This window comes from Sinocyclocheilus anshuiensis, unplaced genomic scaffold (assembly GCF_001515605.1).
Source record: "Sinocyclocheilus anshuiensis isolate Anshui unplaced genomic scaffold, SAMN03320099.WGS_v1.1 scaffold466, whole genome shotgun sequence".
Classification (NCBI taxonomy): domain Eukaryota; kingdom Metazoa; phylum Chordata; class Actinopteri; order Cypriniformes; family Cyprinidae; genus Sinocyclocheilus; species Sinocyclocheilus anshuiensis.
Window position 1 is genome coordinate 880343 of NW_015544159.1, and position 22385 is coordinate 902727.

A 22385-nucleotide genomic window follows, 5' to 3' on the forward strand; every position below is an offset into this window, starting at 1 on the left:
GTTAATATTAATGTTCCTGTGGCTCAGTGGTAGAGCATTGCATTAGCAGTGCAAAAGGTCGTGGGTTCGATTACCAGGGAACACACATACTGGTAAAAAATGTATAGCCTGAATGCACTGTAAGTCGCTTTGGATAAAAGTGTCTGCTAAATGCATAAATTATTATTAATTATTATAAAAATTCCTACATTTTGGGGAATTGCATTACATTTTACAACTTGAACTAACCTTGTCTTGTCATGAAAAGTTTTTTTTCCCTCTAAGAAATGATAATAAAATATTATTCCAAACTTAAAGGCATAGTTCACCCAAAAATGACAATTCTGTCATCATTTAGTCACCCTCATGTCATTCCAAACCTGTATGAGTTTCTTTTTTCTGCTAAACACAGAAGAAGATATTTTGAAGAACATGGGTAACCAAACGGAAATGGAAAAATATATATATATTATGGAAGTCAATGGCTACCATCAACTGTTTGGAATGACATGAGGGTGAGTAAGCAATGACAATATTTTCATTTGAAGTAGGTTATACCCTGCTCCCAGCTAAAGTTGAACCTAATAAACATCTCCTTGTCTAAAGGGAGAGTCACTGTCCCGACCACATCTAAAGGGGCAGAGAATGTCTTTCATTTTGGCCCCCGGTACAGAACATGAGGGTGACTGGAGCCCCCAAAGCATATGGGACTGATCAGAGCCGCATTTTTAAGGCTTGGCCATTCATTCTGTTTACCAATTCAGTTTGGTAAGGCACTGTTTGCTGGGCTTTTGATGACCCTAAATCACAGGAGAATGATGGGAAATATATGCTTATTCCGCTTTGTTTCTAAAGACTTCATGGCTTGAAAGTTGGCCAAATGCCCTGCTAGCAGTAACTGTAATTTTTACCAGCATTCATTCAGAGCAAACCATGTTGTTTACATTTTAAAGCCAAGCGCACACTGTCTTGTCGCCCTGTGCACATTTAAAAACTTGAGTTTCTTGTTTAATATTGTCAAAATCATTATGCGCACAACTGATTGTAGACTGTGTGCATCAGTTACAGTCTATCTCTTTCTCAGCTGTGGTTATAGTCCCAAAAATGCGTTCCTGCTCACAGCTAAGAAGGAGTTGATTCTTGAAGCCTTCAACCAAAAATGAAAATTTGCTGAAAATGTACTCACCCTAGGCCATCCTAGGTGTAGAGTTTGTTTCTTCACCAGAACAGATTTGGAGAAATTTATTACAAATTACATCACTTGCTCAGCAATGGATCCTCTGCAGTGAGTGGGTGCCGTCAGACTGAGAGTCCAAAAAATCAAAAGAAAAAAATCCATCAAGGTGTTTTAACTCTAAACCATCACTTCTGGCCAAAACATGAGTCCATACATAATATCCATAATAATGCTTCCTCCAGTGGAAAAAGGCCATCCCCTATTGTCCTCTCACATCAAAATCCACTGACATATTTGTTTACAACTGTTTTTATTTATTGTTATTATTTCTTATAATTGGTGCTTCATTATGGATAGAGGATTTTAGCGGTTTGAAGCCAAAAAAATCTTGATGAATTTGTTCATCCAGACATGCAGCTTTTCACTTCACAAGATGTCAAATGATGTCGACTTGAGTGGTGTGGATTACTTGTGGATTATTGTGATGTTTTTATCAGCTATTTGGACTCTCATTCTGACGGCACCCATTCACTGCAGAGAATTAAAAAAAAATACTTTTAGGATTTGACACGTGTGCATTCAATGCAATTATTTTTTTCACAAGGAATATCTTGGGCTGTTGCTCATGTGGGAGACATGGGTTTGAATCTGTTCCTGCCCAGTCCTCCTGTCTTCCCCATAGTTTCCTGTTTACTCTATTCTGTCTCTTTGTATTAAAATGTTTCAAAAGCCCCCCAAAAAAGAAATTGCCATTTGAACCAGATTGGGTCTGTTGATGAATTAACCATAATCCTTACCTGCCACCAGCAGAAATCACAAAACTGATATCAATCTAATGAATATAATTCAGCACTGATCATTTAGATTACATTAACTGATGGGTCTGTTGGTCTTCTTTCAGGAGCTGCTCCCGCTGGTGTTGATGTTCGAGCTGCCAGTCATAGTGCAGCTGAACCCTGACCCCAGTTCTCCTGCCATCCAGCACATCTCCCAGACATACAACATCTCTGTGGCCTTCAAACAGAGGTCCAGACTCTATGGAGCGACAGGAGTGGTGCGGGGCTCACAGAATAATGCTGCGGCCGTGAAGGTGAGACATTCATAAACACATATATGGGGCAAATTCTCCAGTTGCAGTTTGTTTTTTTCCTATATTATACACATCACTTTCTGAATTTATTATATTTCATTGCATTGTGTTTTTTTGGGAGGTATTTTGTTTGTTTGTTGTTGTTGTTTTTTTAGGTTTTTATAGAATTAATGTTCTCAGTCATTTAAATATTAACTATCATTTAAGAATCAACTTCACTAATAACATCTTTCCATCCACTGCAGCTCTCAGATCTCATTTGCATTTTTGCATTTGCAATGTTAAGTTTTCTAATGTAAACCTAACATTGTGTTATTGATTGATATATCTGCTGTAATCTTACAGGACAATCTTGCATGGCTTAATGTAGTGGAAAATAAAAGATTTCTCAGCAAAGGAAGAAATCACAGGACTTATTGTTAAAACAGTGGCACAGTATATGGAGTCTTTGAATATTGCATACATTAGGAGGGTTGTGAAAATTTTATAATACTTTAAAGTTGGGATATACTGTATGTGCTGTGGTATCTAAGATATGTGACCCTGGACCACAAAACCAGTCATAAGGGTCAATTTATCGAAATTGAGATTTATACATCATCTGAAAGCTGAATAAATAAGCTTTCCATTGATATATGGATTGTTAGGATAACAACTATTTGAAAATCTGGAATCTGAGGGTGCAAAAAAATCTAAATATTGAGAAAATCGCCTTTAAAGTTGTCCAAATGAAGTCCTTATCAATGCCTATTACTAATCAAAAATGAAGTTTTAATATATTTACAGTAGGACATTTTCAAAATATATTCATGGAACATGATCTTTACTTAATATACTAATGATTTTTTGATTACATACAATGTATTTTTGGCTATTGCTACAAATATACCCCAGCGACTTAAGACTGGTTTTGTGCTCCAGGATCACATTTGTGAAAGTGTTGATTATTGATATTTTGTAAAGTTTTTGTTGTTGCTTGTTTTGTGTGTGACGTTGTGATATCTTATTTGGGATACGTGTGAGATTACTAGTTTTTTTTCTCAGGACAAAAATCTGAGAAGCAGATTGATTTCTATGAGAAAAATATAAGGGTTTCTGAGGGCCTAAAAGTCTCATTTCAAGGTTCCACAAAATAAGACTTAAAAAAGGTTTTAAAAAGGGCATAAAATGTTGCATGCATTGCTAAAAATGTATATCTTCCTCCGTATTTTTGTCTTGTTTTCCAGTACAAATATCTAAACGTCCTTAAATTAAGATACATTTACTTTAGATGCAAAATGAAGATATGAAGTCAAAATTGTATGTGTTTGTTTGTTTTGGGGTTTTTTTGTAAACAAGAACAAATATCTGTAAAGTCCATTTGTGGATATTTGTTGTTGTTTTTTATCATAAACTCACTTCATTTTGTTCAATTAAACCAGTTATTCCATTAATTCTCCATTAATTTTTAATTGCATAATTAAAGAGATCAGCACAAAGTTGTATTTTGAAATTTTGAAGTATTGCTAACGCAACTCTTGTAATAATGCAATGCAAGGTCTTTAAAAAGTCTTAAATTTACCTTCATAAAACCTTAAATTTTAAAGGAATATTCCTATGGGGTATAATGTTTGCAAAGCATTTTCATCTCCTAAAGGGAACATCCTCATTAGCTCCAGAAAAGATCACAGTAAATCCTCCAGCACACACCTACACAACCTTTGATCTCTGTGTGTCTGTGGTGTTTGCCGGTGGCGCTGAACTCTTCATGTTGTGCTAATGACTGCCGGCAACACTTTAGACTGAGGGTGTGGGAAGAGCCTGCTATTCTTCCCAAGGAGAATCTTCTTCCATCTCTGGTCTTGAGGAAGGGTATGGGGCTTTAGTTGTTCTGTGGGCTGCTGGCTATGCCTGGTATGTGTTAAGAGCTGGAGTGAGGAGTTCTGTGCCAAAACCGCCTACGAACACGGCCAGAAAGGAACCCCAAAAGAGCCCCTTTGCCTTTCCTCTCTTCCCCTAGTTTTATGGCGTGCTGAAAGAAACTCTCCAATCTAGGTCATTCTCAGGTTTGTATATGCCAGATGGAAAAACAAGAACATAAAGAGGTTCTTGTTTACTAAAATATGCTCCATTAGTGTGAAAAACTATTCTTTCTTTTTTTTTTTTTTTACCTTTGTAAGGGCAATTTTTATAATTAACTTATTAAATGTCTTTTATGTCAAATACTTTACTATTACAATTACTTCCATCAATAAGAAAACTATAGACTGTTACCAATAAAATTTTATCAACAAAATTCATCTTTACACAGAAGCTGCATCTGACATGGCATTATGGATTATAAAATCAAACCTTAACATCTTAATAGCATAAAAACAAAACTATGGAAGCTTGTTTCTGCCACTGGATAAAAAAAAATTAAAAAGGTAATTGTAACCTTTTATCTCAAAAGTCACTTTCTTTCTCGCAATTATGTGCTGACATCTCACAAATTCACTTGTCATCTCAGAATTGTGAGTTTATATCTTGCAATTTTAAGTTATAAACTTGCAATTGTGAGTTAACATCTTACAATTCATCTTAAAATTTACAATAAATGATAACATCTTACAATATGACTTTTTTTTCTCAGAATTGCAACGTTGTATCTGACAATTTCAACTTATAAACTCACATTTGCGCATTTATATCTCGCAATTCTGAGAAAAATAAATGAAATGTAAAAAACGAATGAATAATTGCAACTTTTTATCATCTCGCAGTTCTCGCAATTGCGAGTTATAAAGTCAGAATTGCAGGATATAAACTCGCAATTGCAAGAAATAATGTCAGAATTGCAAGTTATAAAGTCCAATTCTGATTTTAAAAAAAAAGTAAACTCACAATTCTGGCATTATAACTGAGATGTAAACTTGCAATTGCAAGAAAAAATTCTGAATTGTGAAAAGTCGGAATTACCATTTTATTTTTTATTCAGTGGTGGAAACAAGCTTCCATAATAGTCTATAAACTTGCAATTGCAATTCTAAAAAAAAGTCCAAAAAGAATTGCGTTATGTAAACTCAAAATTGCGACATATAGAGTGTGAGATGTAAACTCACAATTATAAGAAAAATCAGAATTGCGAGATGTAAACTCACAATTCAGAGAAAGTCCAATATTGGGAGAATAAAAAATATCTGAATATCTTTTTTTTATTTTTTATCCCATGGCAGAAAGGGGCTTCCATACAAAACACTTACTCAAAATGCTGCAGTCAACACTTTTTATTCATTTTCAAATTTTAATTGTGACAGTTGTAATAGATTAAGCTTAATTGTGGAGGGCCTTTTTTCCCCCTTACCTTGAAATTTGGATTCAGTTTTGTTAATTTCGGTGGCATTTTTGCCTTATGTCCCCATTAATTTCCAACCCTGGCTTCGTTGCAGAGGGGCACAGCAGTGTTACTGGAGCATCTCGCGGGCAGCCTGGCCAGCGCCATCACAGTCAGCACACAGCTTGACATCGCGCCCCAGCACCACCTCTTCATGATGGGCCGCAACGGCAGCAACATCAAGCACATCATGCAGCGCACAGGAGCGCAGGTCCACTTCCCAGACCCAAACTGCCCGCAGAAGAAATCCACCGTCTACGTGCAGGGAAACATTGACTCTGTGTGTCTGGCTCGCCAGTACCTGATGGTGAGAGATTTTTTTGTTCTTTATTTCTCATCCCACAGCATTTGTGCTACTGACATGAATGATGCCCCAAATCATGCACCTTGTTGAGGAACAGTGTACGATTTTTTCTAAGCATTCAGACTTGTTGGGCAAAAAATGGGTGAAAAAATTCCACACTTGCAGCGCAGTGACTCATTTTCTTTTTACTGTTCTACTCTTGTTTTCCAGTAATAGGGTCAATGACATAATGCTTATTTTGTTTGTCCTGATTTATCAATTAAAAAAAAATCAAATAAAAAATAGGAATGATATCATAGAGAGGACCCCTGCAGACCCTCATGACTTTGTGTGAAAGTCAATAAATATCTTAAAATATCAGATAATTTGACATTTTTTATGAGAATTGATACCAATGCACTGAAATTTTTGCAACCAAAAATATTTGGCCAAAAATAAAATTTTCGGTTTCTAACAAAACAAATGTACAGGGCCAAAATATTGATCAAATTAATTTACAGCTTGTAAACAATATAATATATATATACAACTTTTTTGTTTTTATTTGAGTGTTGATTATTAAAGTTGATTTTTTTGGTTTCTTTTTTTTATGAAATGAAAACTACTGTTAAAAATTTTTAGTTTTTTTAGTTTTGTTTTCCAGTAAATAGCCACCTAACTACTTAGCAACCGCAAAGTAAACCTTAACAACAACCCAGAACACCTTAGAATTTATTACAAATGTTATCAAGCTGAATTTTGCATGATTTTCTTCAGAAAATGTGAAGCTTTAGTTTCTCTCTACTCTCATCTAATCTCATCTCATCTTCCCTCAAACCATTACAAATAGCAACTCTGGTTTGTCTCATTATGTAGTGGTCCTTTTCAAATTAATGGTCTCCAACCAACACAGAAGAACATTAAACTGACAAAGGCAGGGGCACCAGAAGAAAAACACGATTCTCTTGAGGAACACACAAGTGGTGTCAGACTCTGTTCCATGTTTTGTGTGTGTCCTGCTCCCCATGTGCCTTCCCATGCCCTTATTTGGTTAGTTTCCTGTTCCTCCCCTGATTACTTGATGTTTCATTGCTCCCAGGTGTGTCTCGTCATCCCCTCCTCCTGTGTGTATAAATAGTGTTCCCAGTCCCAAGTTCTCTGTCCGCTGTTAAACGTCTTCCTGAGTTCATCTCCCTTGGTTCCTGTAAATAAAGTCTTGGTAAAGTATTCTCCAGCGTCTCCTCGTTCCTCGTGTGTGTGCACCGTGACAGAACAGCGGAACAAAACCGAAAGTGAGCGGCGACTTTTTCCTCGCGTTTGTGTTTCCCCGTTTAGCCCAGGGAGGGCTCCTGTTTCCGAGGTCAGCCCAGGAAGGGCTCCTGTGTGGACAGCATTTCCTCGCTCTGAAAGCAAAATATTTAGCCCTCCACCACACTGCGGTTCTCTCTGGAGACCGATATCAACCTGTCTGTCCCCGCAAGTCCTGATTTAAACACTCAGCTGGAGGCCGAGGGGAGACACAGCACTCAAGAATAATTTATTCACAGTTTTCTGGCTCAATTTAGATCCATTAAGGACATTTTTAGCATTCACAATTATGACTGTCATAGCAGGCTTCCCACCACACAAATAGGCTCTAGAACTTTTCCTGCATATGTAGCGGTTTTTTCACTGTCTGCTGAGTTAGCTGTGTAGGGAGAGGAAAAAGAAGGTCAAGGCCCAGTAAAATGAAAGCCTTACGCCTGGAGTACCTGCTGCTGTTTTTCTTTTCAACATGAGAAGAAGGTGATGGATCACTGCTGAATAACTGTAGCTTAGCTGCTTTAGGACCGAGGCCAACAGAGTCCTTGAAACACTTAAAGTTCGACTGTATGAATGATTTACAACGGTGTAGAAAAACTTTGTTTATTTCTTTCTCTCGCTTTCTTCCTTGTGCTTTCTGCAGGGCTGCCTGCCACTGGTGCTGATGTTTGATATCAAAGAGGACATCGAGGTGGAACCGCAGTGCATTACTTCCCTAACGGAACAGCTTGATGTGTTCATTAGTGTCAAACCCAAACCCAAGCAACCTAGCAAGGTTTGCACACTCACAGCCGCAAACTCAAAGATATGTACATGACCTAAACCCAACCTTACAGTACATATGCAACATTTATCGCATATGGTGGTGGATACTTTTGGATGTCACACTCTGAGCTTTTCTCAGAACTTACTTTATGTTTTTTGAGACATTTTTGCAAGGGGATTTTTAGTGGATGCATGAAGTCAGTTCTCCTCAAGTTCAAGGTGAAATTCACGATAAACTAACGGCAGCTGTGGTTGCCAGACCTTTACAAAAAATATGTAACATTTATAACAAAATATTAAGTGTGTGTTTGAATACACATATATATATATATATATATAGGTAGATGTAACATAAAACATAATGTAACTAACTGATAAGAAAAAACTAAAAAATAGAGTTATTTAAAAAAAAACATCAAATGTGAAGTGTCATGCAGGAGAAACATTGTAATGTCAATTTATGGTTTTTCACTGTAAATTATATGATATCTGTTCTTTTTCACTTCCAAAATCTGTGAATGTAACAGTATTTTACTGTAAAATTCTATTAAATGTAAGGTTAGATCTATTACAGTTAAATAGTTATTCACCAGATAAAGGAAACTTATTATTAACAAATGTACAGGTTTTTATCATAACATTTTAGTCTTTTATCATTAAAATCACAATCATTTTTACAGTGTACATATATTTTTGAAAATGTTGCTTGTATATATTTCAAATAATTGCTGCTTTTGAACTTTCTATTCATCAAAGAATCTTGTATCACAGTTTCCACAGAACTATGAAGTAGCATATTCAACACTGATGATAATAAGAAATGATCAGAATCGTTTCTGAAGGATCATGTGACACTGAAGACTAGAGTAATGGAATTACATTACATAATAAATTACATTTTAAAATATATTCATATAGAAAAATGTTTTAAGTTGTAATGTTTCACAATATTACTATTTTTACTATATTTCTGATCATATAAATGCAGCTTTGGTGAGCATAAGAGACTTTCAAAAACATTACAAAATTTACCGACCCCAGTAGTCCCGGTAGTGTAATATAAGTGCATTCGTACATTTTTAAGTGTGGATTAAGTGTCCAGATTTTTGATGGTACCCTGTAAGACACCTTGAATCCTCAGATCAAGCATTAAGGCCTAGTTCTTTCAGAGGCTTAAAATTAAGATGCCTAGTCTTGTAAAAGTAATGTATGGAACGTATAGGATTTGCGGGTGGCTTACTAGCAGTATGTGGAAACTGGGAATGCTTCACGTCCTTGGTCATGGTCAAGAGTGAAATCCTATCCTGTGTTTTAGGCTGAATGGCAGCACTGTAAATTATCAGTCTTAGTATAAACCTCTGTTTTTTTCATTTCAGTGATTTGTGTTGATGCCTCTGGCTTCTCTTCTTTCACTCTGCTAATAGTTTGCTACAGTAGTAGCCTTGACTAGTATATACAGCACATATGCTAAGAAGGAAGTACTGTACAAACTACCAATTGAGAGGGAAATACGAGGACATGTAGAATTTAAGTACAGCCACAGAAAATCTCCACTCTCAGATTCATTTTAGTTCAGCAAGTTCACCACTAATAGATCTTTACGACCTCAAACTCATATTCCATGAATTAAAGGGATAATGAGAAGTAAAATTTCCATTGATCTTTTGAAATAAAAGAACTTGATGTTAACTGAAAACATACAGTAACTTTAAAACATACTGAAATCAGAATTTACTTTCTATTGAAAAAAAAAAGACCATCTATTGAATCTAAGCAGCAGAAACTCCCAGTCAATAAAATAACTTAATGATAAAAGTAAAGTATGGTAAAGTTTCTTGCTGTGTGTAGCACCTTCTACTCTGCAGATCCTTTAACATCCACAATAAGTGGTCAAATTAATAATAATAAAAAAACTCCCTTTAAAAGGAAACACCAAGTACATTATATTCATAATGGTGCCATTCTGCACTACAAAGGCAAAAAATACTGATTATGCCAACCCTAGAAGAGTGGAAAAAAAATCACTTTGAAACTGATTCCAACAACATTGTCCATCTGCGCCGTATCTGCGCACTATCGATATAGTTTAAATTGAGAACGATTTTTACAACTTTATCATTATTGTTATCGTTAAAGTTATAGTCTTTGGTGTGAACTAATTATTCTATTGTTGTTGAAACAACTTCAGCTGTTGTTATTTTTTGAATGACACCGAACAAACACAGTACTAATAAAATATAGCACCTACTAGTGGACAGGAGCTGATTTCTAAACTGTAAATCTCTTTTGTCTGGGCTGTCAGTCAGTGATAGTGAAGAGTGTGGAGAGGAACGCTCTGAACATGTATGAGGCCAGGCGTTATCTGTTGGGTTTGGAGAGCAGTGGCGTATCAGTCCCTACCAGCAGTAACAGCAGCAGTCCTCCATCTGGCCCTGCTCCACCTCCACCTCTCAGCTTCCCTGTTGGCCTCGACATCCTGGCCTCTGCCGGCCTCGGCCTCACCAGCCTGGGTAACAAAAGAGTACATTTATTTTTTATTTTTTGGACTGAAACTGTATTCAAAAGTCTAAAATGCAGGGGTGTGGGAACAATACAAAAAGTGAGGGGGACATTATTGTCAGCTTGACTTGTGAATATTAATGAGGTTATGCAAGATACTCCCAGTAGTCCTAAATGTTTTGCTGAAAGGCATGTAAGTGGGTGCAAAGCATAACATGATTACCACTTCCACTTACTATGCTATTGCTTGTTCTGCCGACTAAACCAGTTGGCTTAGACTTCTGCATGGTTCTGAAGTTGTAGTTTTACATCTTTGCACCAAAGAAAAAAAAAAAAAGAAAAAAAAGTAGGGGGACTAAATCAATTATTATTTCTGTCTCCCTGCTAAAATGTGCCTAAAATTAAAAGAATTTAGTCAGAAGTCTAAATCACTAAAATTAGGTTAAAATTTGTTTGCAAAATTAACACTACATTACCTGAACAGCTGAATGAGATGTACTTCTTGCACAGTAAGTGCTTTCAAAAATGAAACTTTGCTCACCCTCAGGCCGTCCGAGATGTAGATGGGTTTGTTTCTTCATCTGATCAGATTTGGAGAAATGTAGCATTCCATCACTTGCTCACCAATGGATCTTCTGCAGTGAATGGGTGCCGTCGGAATGAGAGTCCAAACAGCTGATAAAAACACCACAATAATCCACAAGTAATCCACACCACTCCAGTCCATCAATTAACATCTTGTGAAGTGAAAAGCTGCATGTTTGTAATAAATCAACTGTTTGGACTCTAATTCTGACGGCACCCATTCACTGCTGCTGGATCCATTGCTAAGCAGGTGATGTAATGCTGAATTTTTCAAAAACTGTTCTGATTAAGAAAAAAACTCCCATTCATCTTAGACAGCCTAAGAGTAAGTAGATTTGCTGCAGATTTTCATTTCTGAACTATTTCTTTATGTGTTCAGGATATGTCTTATGTTGAAATTGTGTTTATGGTTGTGTAATATTTGTGTAATAATTGTGTAATATTGTCTCATATTTTTTGTCTGACCTGTAGGTCTTCTGGGACCTACGGCAACCTCCATGACACTACCTTCCACCAACTCCCTTCTCAACGCTCTCAACAGCTCCATCAGCCCATTACATACATCCACCTCTGGAACACCCTGCCCCAATCTGTGGCCCAACTCACTGGCCAGTCCTGCCAGCACTCCAAGTAAGGAGAAGACTGACAGACTTCCTCCACAAACAAACACACTTTGTATGGATTCATCATCTCATGTTCACACTTACATTATCTTGAAATAAAACAACAATGTACCTGAACTTGAAAGTGGATTACTTTAGTTGTGATAGGGTCTCAGTCCACTTTACATTCACATTGTAATTTAGAACCCATTCTATTTTATTTTATTTTTAATGTTGGAATTTTATTATATAATAGGAATGTTTCTCTAGAGTCTCAGTCCACTTTACATTCACGTTGTTTTTTAGAACACAGTCCATTATTATATTATATTGTATTATATATTATATTTAATGTTAGAATTTTATTATACAATAGTAAAAGGTCTTTCAAACTAAACAATTTTTTTTCTTAGGTTTCTCATCGCCCTTGATGATCCACCCAGCCACCCAGGCAACTCTAACCAGCATCTTGCTGTCAGGGGTGCCAGGCTACACCCAGAACACTCCGTCCCCTCCGCCTGGTCTTGCCCCCATAGATGCCCAAGTCAACAGAGTATCAGACTGCAGTAAAGCTGTGTGCTCCCTTAGTAGCAAAGTGAGCAAGTATTCTTTCACCATCATGAGATGATATACAGTTATGTTAAAAATGTCATATAATTATGCTAATGTTGTGTATATATCTCATGGTTAGTCTTCTTTGACTTCCTCTTGACCAGAATATTGTGTGCATGTGTGTTGTGTAGCAGCCCAGGACCATGTACAGCAGAATGTCTGCAGCGTCTCTGGCAGATAAAGTTCTGACCGCAGCTCATGGTGACTCTGTACAGGAAGCCAGTCCCCACTGCCCTTCTGAACCGCTGTCCAGCAAAGCCAGCCAAGACCAAGGTCTGCATTATCCACAGCTCCTCATTATATCCTCACTACAAGACGCATTTCTCTGCACTGCAAAAATCAATTTCTTGACAAGTAATTTTCTTTTTTCTTAGTAAAAAAAAAAATGCTTAATATAAAATAAAACGTTTCCAATGGGATCAGAAAAATAAACTAATTGTAAGACATTAATATTAATAATTTTCAATTGTTATACATATACACACTACCAAGATTTTTTATACATATACACACTACCAGTTTTTTTGTTATTAATAATTTATTTAGCAAGCACACATCAAATGGATAAAAGTGACAGTAAAGACATTTATAATGTTAAAAAAGATTTATATTTCAAATAAATTAGAATAAATATTCTTTTGAGCTTTCTATTTATCAAAGAATCAGTTAAATCAGTTTAAAAAATCTTATTTAAATCGTAATATTTCACAATAGTATTGTTTTTACTGTATTTCTGATCAAATAAACATTTTATTTATTAATTTTATTCTTTTTTTGCAATTCTTTTTTTGCAAAAAAACAACAAAAAAAAACTTTACAGTCAGTCAAGTGTGATGGCATATTCTGCAAGACTGATCCCTGACATATGTCAGAATTCAGTAATTTTATCTGGTAAATGCCAGCAAGCTTAATTTGTACTGCGATGTCTGCCGTGTGAATCAACATTTCATGCATGTCACTTTCCAAGGCTACATTAATTGAAAGATATATTATACTCTCTTTATTGCAGCCTAATGCAACCAGTGACATTCACCGCTGAATTATGTCAACCGTTTGATTAGCACTTGAAACAACTCCTCGACCTTCTCTAGATTGAAAGCGAGAATTTATTGACTTTGGTCAGTCTAATTATGGATAAATATAAACTCAGTTCCAAATTATTATACCTTTCCTTCTTGCTCTCTGAACGGGGCATCTGTGGAAATACAAGGCCAAGGTTTTCCGTGCTCCAGCATTGTTAAAGCTGTTTGAGTTGGCCTAACATCCATTTAGTCAGTCTGGTTTTGCTTTCAGATGCTTTCAGCGAAGTCAATTCAATCTCGTGTTAGATTCTCTGATGCTGAGTGCTGCAGGAATACAATCTCAAACTACTCAACTAAAGCGTTCAATATGGGGGCTTGAGGAAAGAATAACACTGTTTCGTTTATGTGTACGTGTGTGTGTTTCAGGATCGGATACGTTCGTGGAGGTGGGCATGCCTCGAAGCCCCTCTCACTCGGGAAACAGCAATGAACTGAAGCAGATGTTGGCATCTTGTAAGACGACATCAGGAAAGAGGCAAGCCCTGGAGCTGCTTCAGGGCACCAAGAACTCCCTCCTACAGTATGAACACACACACAATCCCTCAACAGTCAATCACTAGTCGATGTTAGAGTTAGCCACTAATGCAGCATGTGATTAAACCTAGTTGTTCTATTTATCTACTCTTTTACCTGTCTAGTTCAGACTGTCTGTTGTCAGACTCTGACTCCAGTGCCTCGGAGAGTCCGGTGGCTGATAAACGCGCTCCAGGCAGTGAAAGAGCAGCCGAACGGGCCGCTCAGCAGAATTCAGACAGAATCCGCCTGCCGCACCAATCCTCCTTCTCCAACATGCAGGTAGTGAATTCTTAAAGTTACTTATAAACTCAGTCATAGTGCTTCCCTTAGTTCCAAAGACAATTATCGAATGAATAGAGCAGCCATCAATATCTCAATTAGCTTTCATCGTTTCAGTAACATCCCTTATTGAAATAATATACTACCTGTCAAAAGTTTGGAATAATTAAAATTCTTAATGTTTTTCAAATGAAGTCTCTTATGCTCACCAAGGCTGCATTTATTTGATCAAAAACAATAATATTGTGAAATAGTATTACAATTTAAAAGAACTGGTTTCTATTTTTTTTATATTTTAAAATGTAATTTATTCCTGTGATGCAAAGCTGATTTTTCAGCATCATTACTCAAGTCTTCAGTGTCACATGATCCTTCAGAAGTCATTCTAATATGCTGATTTGCTGCTTAGTTATTATTAATAATTACTCACAATCAATTATTTATAATGGTTCTTATTATTATCAATGCTGAAAACTGTTTTTGCTGCTTAATATTTTTTGTGGGAAACCATGACACTTTTTTTTCAGGATTCTGCGATGAATAAAGTTTTAAGGTACAGCATTTAATTGAACTTTTGTAACATTATAAATATCTTTACTGTACTTTTGATCAATTTAATGCATCCTTGTGACATTTTTTTTTTTTTTCTTACTTATCCCAAACTTTTGAATGGTAGTGTTTCATGGTTTCCAGGAATAAATTATATTTCAATCATGACAACTCTCGGAACATTTTAGCATGGTGATGGATATGACAATGTTAATAATGTTAATCTTGGCGGAATAGATCTGCTGCTAAAATATATTACAATAGAAAACATTTTAAGATGGAATAATATTTCAAAATATTATAATTTTTACTGTTTATGATCAAATAAATGCAGCCTTGGTATGGATAAGAGACTTCTTTCAAATATATATATATATATATATATATAAAAAAATAACTTATTCCAAATTTTTGACAGGTACTATATGTTCCGTCTGTGTTGTGATCTCAAGCCCTGCCTCTCAAGACAATGCCATGTTTCTGAAACAACAGAAGGTCGTCACTATTCTGTTCGTAACAGTCTGTTAAATGGTTTTGACCGAATGAGGCAATGTTTACCATTTGCCTTTCTCATTCTATAAACCAAGCTGACAGGAGAAATGAGGGACATAATTCTTAAATCCTTTCCAACAGCCTAAACATTCTTTACTTTCTCTCTGTTCACCTCTACAGGCGTTCGACTATGAGCAAAAGAAGTTATTGGCAACCAAAGGTATGTGCTTGACAAATCAAATCACAGTTAAAGCTATATACAGAGCCTTAAAGAGTGTCTCCCACCCATCTATATTGTCAAAAACAATTCTGCTGGTAGGCTGTTGGGGGAATTGGAAACCGGTTGTGTTTAGTCTAGTGTGCCAGCAATGAACAAAGCAGGACTACAGTGTCTTCATAGGCTGAATGTCTGGCAGTGAGTAGGGTGTCCTTAAAGTCCTGTTTCACGTTTACGTTAAATATACTCTGCCTCATAAAGCTTCTCCACACCTCACGTCCTGTGTCCAGCGTTCATAATGTAAACTAAGGACCTGAGAATGAGGAATGTACCCAGTGTTAACACTCTTCTTGCCCGCATACTGTAAATAGTTCTGCGTTAATGATTTATGTTGGAACTGTATGGAAATGTGGCACACTGTTTTATTGTAAAACTTCTGGGTTTTGACCGATTTAGCACAGTGCAGGGGAATTTGGCATCAAATTCTTGATCAACTAATTATAATTCCTGATTCCTACACCTCACAAAATCTACCAATAACATTCATGTTATTGAATACCAGGCGGGTCATGTTTCGTCATAAATTGACAGCAAAAAAAATGTGTGAGTTTATTTTGTGAGTATATTAATTCAATTGAGCTGTTTTAGGACTATTTACATATTTTGCGCTGTGATATTATTTGCATGACAATTACTTCACAATTCCTCCTCCAACAACAACAACAACAAAATTATGCTCATTACTGTAATGGGAAAAAAGAATGATATATTATTAAAATTAATAATTAAATAACAGAGAAATATATTTTAAAAATAAAATTAATGTAATAAATATTTATTCAGATTTTTGGTAAAGTACTTAGTTATATACCATGACAATATATTTTATTAACAAGATACATGTAAAAAAAGTAAAATTATATTGCATAATAAATATAATAATTAATTATATGTGACCCTGGACCACAAAACCAGTCTTAAGTGTCAATTTTTCAAAATTGTGATTTATACATCATCTGAAAGCTGAATAAATAAGCTTTCCATTGACGTATGGCTGGTTAGGATCGGACAATATTAGGCCGAGATACAACTATTTGAAAATCTGGAATCTGAGAGTGCAAAAAAATCAAAATATTGAGAAAATCATCTTTAAAGTTGTGCAAATGAAGTTCTTAGCAATACATATTACTAATCAAAAATTAAGTGTTGATATATTTACGGTAGGAAATTTACAAAATATCTTCATGGAACATGATCTTTACTTAATATCCTAATGATTTTTGGCATAAAAGAAAAATCTATAATTTTGACCCATACAGTGTTTTTTTGGCTATTGCTACAAGCGACTTAAGACTTATTTTGCACATTACATATAATATTATTATTATTATTATTATTATTATTACTATTACTATTATTATTATTGTTATATATTATTATTATGTATTTTTAATATATAAATATAAAATAAATATGTAATAAAATATAATGTAAAATAAGTTTTAAAATGTAATTTTATTTTTATTTTTTATTTTCCTATTTAGGGGTGAAATATGACTATTCTTAATGAAGTGACCTCTATTTGACTTTTTTTTTAAATACATCATCTTCTGTGTTTCTCTATTCAGCCATGTTAAAGAAGCCAGTGGTGACGGAGGTCCGTACCCCTACTAACACGTGGAGCGGTCTGGGCTTCTCAAAGTCTATGCCTGCAGAAACTATTAAGGAGTTGCGCAGGGCAAACCACGTATCTTATAAACCCACAATGTCAACTACATATGAGGTAAACTCAAGCGCTCGAGCAGATAGGCTAAGCATATATCTTCTATGAATTGCTGTATGCTGATTATAGTTCATTCGGTGCATTCAGTGTGTATAATGTGTTGCAGTGTTCTCACTGAAGATGATTAGCTCTGGCAATGCCTATATGCTTATTTTTTATTAATGCATCACTGCATGATTTTAGTGGAATAAACTTAATATGATATGTGTTTTGATATGTGATAAGGGGTCGCCTCTAGCCCTGTCCCACTCCAACAGTAGAGAGGGGGTGAGTGGCAGTGACTCGGATAACTGGAGGGAAAGGAATGGGAGCGGGCTCCCAGCACACAGCGACTTTCCCTCTCCCATCAGCCCAAAAAGAAAGCAGAACAAAACAGGTGTGCTCTTCAGTCAGCATGACTGAGCTGTGATATTTTATATTATACTGACAAATCTACTAACAAGCATTTACTATATGGTAGACTAAAGTTTTATGTAATTTCTATTGAATCTTGCATGTCATTTGTAATGATGAAGTTGCAATTTAGTACATTTAAAATATATTTACTTTAAATGTAATATTAAACAACACTACAGTTAAAATAAAATTAAAATGCAGTTGAAATCAAGTATTTTACATGTGCTTCTCATGTCATCTACACATCAAAATGAGTGTGCTGTAAAGTACCACAAAAAATACTAAAACAATTATTTAAAATGTACTTAAAAAAAACTTTTAATTTGACATTATTACAAAGTGCACTTTTTAAATGTTTAAGTGTGTTCTACAGTACTCTAGTACTTAAGCGGCCTTTTATTTAATTAATATTATAATATCTGTAAGTGCAGTTTTTAAAAATATTAAGTACACTACTTTTTCACAAGGTTATGAATGCAGTTTGGCCACACCAACACTACTTTTATTACACTATTATCTAAAAATAATAAGTACACTTCTTTTTCACAAGGTTATGAATGCAGTTTGGCCACACCAACACTACTTTTATTACACTATTATCTAAAAATAATAAGTACACTTCTTTTTCACAAGGTTATGAATGCAGTTTGGCCACACCAAAGTATCTGTGAAGCCTTAAAAATGCTGTTTAGGAAGGCAGCTCACTGGTTTAAGTGTAAAGTTTGATAAACTGATAAACACTGGTAACCATGTTTTTAATGTTTTTTTGTATTAGAGCACTACCTAAGCAGCAGCAACTACATGGACTGTATCTCGTCGGTGACGGGAACTAATGGCTGTAATCTCAACACATCTTTCAAAGGATCAGATCTGCCTGAGCTCTTCAGTAAACTTGGCCTCGGGAAATATACCGACGTCTTCCAACAGCAGGAGGTACAAACAGAGATGCCAATATCTTCTCTCTCTATTAGTGTTGCTGTTTGAAATGAGAACACATGAATGATTTTAGATGATTTCTGTCACTGGGAGGTTGTTTTTATGTCTTAGGTCTTTCAGCACTTAACCTATTTTAGCTGCACATGTTTTAGTGCGCAGAACTCAGTAGAAAACATGTTGAAAATGCACTTTGGCAAAATAGGCTTTTATGAAGCAACATGAAATACTGAAGTGAACAGCTAACTCATTTTTTGAATAAACACATTTGACGATGCAAGTTCCACAGATTAATGAGTCTGAAAAATTTGGATGTCAATTTTCCATTTCTCATATATATTGGACAGTCAGGTCTGTAACAATTCTTAATGATTAACTCCAGTTTTATTCCTTTTATTAGAATAAATATTCAACGTAGTGACCCAGAGATGACTTTATTTTCTGTGTGGAGCACTGTCAGTGTGACAGCTCTATCTCGCTGGCATGTATGCTGTCAAACTGGCCTAAGGTTACAATGACGCAACTTCCAGCACAGAACTGAAACCCTCAGAATAGACAAAAACTAAGATCTGCAATTCACACATTATGCCAAGTCCTGTATTGCAAGATGCCAGAGATAACATTGTGGAGTCTAAAATTTGGTTCTGGCTTTTATCTTGTAAACATATCATCAGAAAGTTAGAGAGAGAGCCGTGGTGCAGTGGTCAGTGCACATGCACTTAAACGCAGGTTTGATTCTGGACTGTCATGCGTTATCTCATTGTTCCTCTTTCTCCCCACAATAATTGAAGTCCAAACTAAAAATACAGTTTGTGTCTGTTTCTCAGATTGACCTTCAGACATTCCTCACACTGACCGATCAGGACCTGAAAGAGCTCGGCATTACTACATTCGGAGCCCGCAGGAAAATGCTGCTGGCCATCTCAGGTCAGTTCCCTTCCAAACTACTAGGGTTAACACAATAGTATTATATAGGTGCCATCAATCGATCAAATTGATGTATTAATGACATTTCTGTCAGGACCACTATCGTCAAAGATGACTGACAATTAGCATACAGTTTGGATTGGCGTTATGGTTCTCTTCTGGGCAAGAACTCCCTGCGCATCCATGCAGCCTAGCATGGATGAGAGCAGCGATAACCCCCCCAGGGTAAACAGAACAGAACCAACATAAATGTATTGCAGATATCGTTAAAGTTCAATAATGTTATGTACACATTTTAGAATTAGTCCGAAGAATCAGAAGATTGAATCCTGACTGACAGAGGAGGAGTTGGGGATGGAGGAGGGTAATTAGCTATTGAGCAATGCGAAAACTGCTGATAATACTGAGGGACCTTATATATGAATGCTTAGATAGGTGTCGTATTCCCATAGGTTGAAGGGGATCAGCTGAGAGTCAGCTGATGCGAGCTTGACTAACGTGACCTGCTAGAACTAACGCTACGCTAGGTTTTTCTGTAGTAAATCCTGATTAGTCACACCTAACATTACAATTTGTAATCATAATTATAGTTTGCCACTGAATCGCCAAATGAATGTTAAAACAATATAAAGACTGTATATTTAATATATTTTTCTAGTGTGAAATATGAATAAAGTCAAGTATCACCGACACCAAAACTCAAAACTGATGCGCCCACATATATTTTAATCAATTTCTGGGGATAAAAAGAGTAAATATAGCCATAAAACATTACAGTAAAATTTGTGACATCGTTTTTAAAAAAATATTATAATGTTTAATTTGCATGAACTTAAAACAATGTTTACATATACCCATTATAATAAATGTCCCATTAAGCTGTGCCATTAATATAGTGTGTTTTATATAATAATATAGTGATGTTTCTGTCTTGATATCATGTCTTTCATTTTTTGTGGATTCATTTTCTTAATAAATAAGAATTAATAGTTAAAACAATTTGTACACTTTTTTTCAATTACACTTATTTCTGCAATTACTCCAGCGTGAGACAAGCATGTTACTGACAGGATCAAAAACAGGCAGCCAGATGTATTATTATTATTATTATTATTATTATTATTATTATTTATTTAAGTTAACAAATAACATTAAAACTAGGCATGTCATTTTCAAATTTTTCTTAATTATTTTGCAAGTTGCTTTTTAAGTTTGTTGTTTATTTTTTTCATATGAACAGTAGGTAATTAAAGAAGTTAATTAAAATGTATTTTTTATTGATATGGTTGTTTGGTTAATATTAATGATAATAATAGACAGGCGGCAGGTCTGTTAGGTTGATCCTAATGCACAGATCTGATATTGTTGTTGTGCATTCACTGAAGATGTACTGTGCAATAATACCAAGAAGTTAATTTGACTGTTCATGCGCAGAACTGCATTACCGTAAGCACTTTCCACAGAAAACCCACACAAATGTGATTATTGGAAAACAGCCACCTGTCAGTCAGACACCCCTCAGGTACCAAACTGAGTCACTATTTACTGCAGAAAGACTGGTCTTGTTACATTTCTTTAAGAAAGTTTAATATCAACTTGATACCAACCAACAGAACAATAACCGTGATAGCAGATGGACACAACATGCCATGCAAGATTTTCCTTTTTAATAGCTTTTAGTAATTTGGACAGCTGCAAGGTTTGGGGATTATGATTATGATTTATTGAGGTGTCCGAGATGAAATTGGATTTGGCTTTCCACTTACATAACCAGCCAGGGTTGACTGACTGTCCACATGACAGCAAGTGGAAGTGACAACTTTGCCATTAGACATCTCAAACATCTCTGATATATTTCGACCACCCACTGCTCGATAACCATAATGACTTCCTGCAGTCTGGCAAGGATATTTACTAAAGCAAAAACATTGTTCCAGTTTTATCAGCCCTGTGGTTGGAGAATAAAACACAATGCCTGAGGTTGATGTAGACCTTTCACTGTTAAAAATGAAATTATGGTGCGGATGGGATTCTAAGAGTAGAGGTATGAGGAAGACAGGAAATGACCGCAGGCCTGTGTTTATGTCTCTGACTGACCTCGGACACAATTTACTGTAATCTGGGCTGATGCAAGTTTGGTCCCAGACAGAGAAATGTCCTCCTTTTGTTCTCTACAGAAGGACAAGGGAAGATTTGAATTGTCAATGCCACCTAGACTGAGACTGAGCTGTCAAAAAACTAGTGAGCTGTCAACATAGGCAGCATTTTAAGGCAGTATACCTTATTTAGACCAATTTTTAAGGCACACTGCAGGAGCTGAGTGAAAAAATCCAAATGAGATGAGAAAAATGTTGAAATTTCATCCATTCTTTACTGAAAAGTATTGATTTAAAAAGAAAAATATTTAAAAAATGCATTGCTATACCCAATATTTGTATGTATTGTGTATTTTTATGTTGTATCCGCTTCCCAGATAGCACACGTACGTCTGCTAGAGGTCTGTTAAAGATCGCTTCATCAAGAAAGCATCTGCTGTGTACAAACATCTGATAGACGTCTTTAAGATGTCAGTTTTACATACATTCTAAATCATAAACATCTGAAAGACCTCTTCTAAACGTCTATTTGACATCTGATAGGAAATGTCCTAAAGACGTATTGCAGATGAGCAAACACTAAAAAATACGTCTTGCAGATGTAAATGCAGACGTCAAATTCGGGCTGTCCAAAAAAATTTCGAATTTTGAATATTCGTCGAATTTGAAATAAAAATCCACATTCGAATGCAAAAACGTTGCATTCGAATTTTAGGTGTGTGTTAAGGAGGCAGCCTTATCAGTGGCGCACGAGATGCGATGACGATGTAAGTGTCGTTGCATTATAATGTTTTTGTTAGCCTGTCCAGTTGAAGCCACTAGATGCGGCGCTGCTGCGTTGCTCATTAAAATATTGAGGAAAAAGAGAA

The 22385-nt window shown here is 35.7% G+C and overlaps 1 protein-coding gene across 1 annotated transcript in view; it reads left to right on the plus strand.

The window, feature by feature from the left end:
- The window catches only part of LOC107695510 (protein bicaudal C homolog 1-B-like), a 104492-nt gene that overhangs the window by 79490 nt on the left and 2617 nt on the right, over window positions 1–22385 (plus strand). Inside the window, exons 9-22 of the mRNA XM_016495452.1 lie at window positions 2058–2246; window positions 5654–5905; window positions 7827–7958; window positions 10251–10458; window positions 11504–11662; window positions 12048–12229; window positions 12378–12519; window positions 13695–13848; window positions 13967–14123; window positions 15345–15384; window positions 17010–17164; window positions 17390–17540; window positions 18336–18493; window positions 19321–19420. Coding sequence (XP_016350938.1) covers window positions 2058–2246; window positions 5654–5905; window positions 7827–7958; window positions 10251–10458; window positions 11504–11662; window positions 12048–12229; window positions 12378–12519; window positions 13695–13848; window positions 13967–14123; window positions 15345–15384; window positions 17010–17164; window positions 17390–17540; window positions 18336–18493; window positions 19321–19420 — 2179 coding nt within the window. The remainder of the gene's footprint in view (window positions 1–2057; window positions 2247–5653; window positions 5906–7826; window positions 7959–10250; window positions 10459–11503; window positions 11663–12047; window positions 12230–12377; window positions 12520–13694; window positions 13849–13966; window positions 14124–15344; window positions 15385–17009; window positions 17165–17389; window positions 17541–18335; window positions 18494–19320; window positions 19421–22385) is intronic.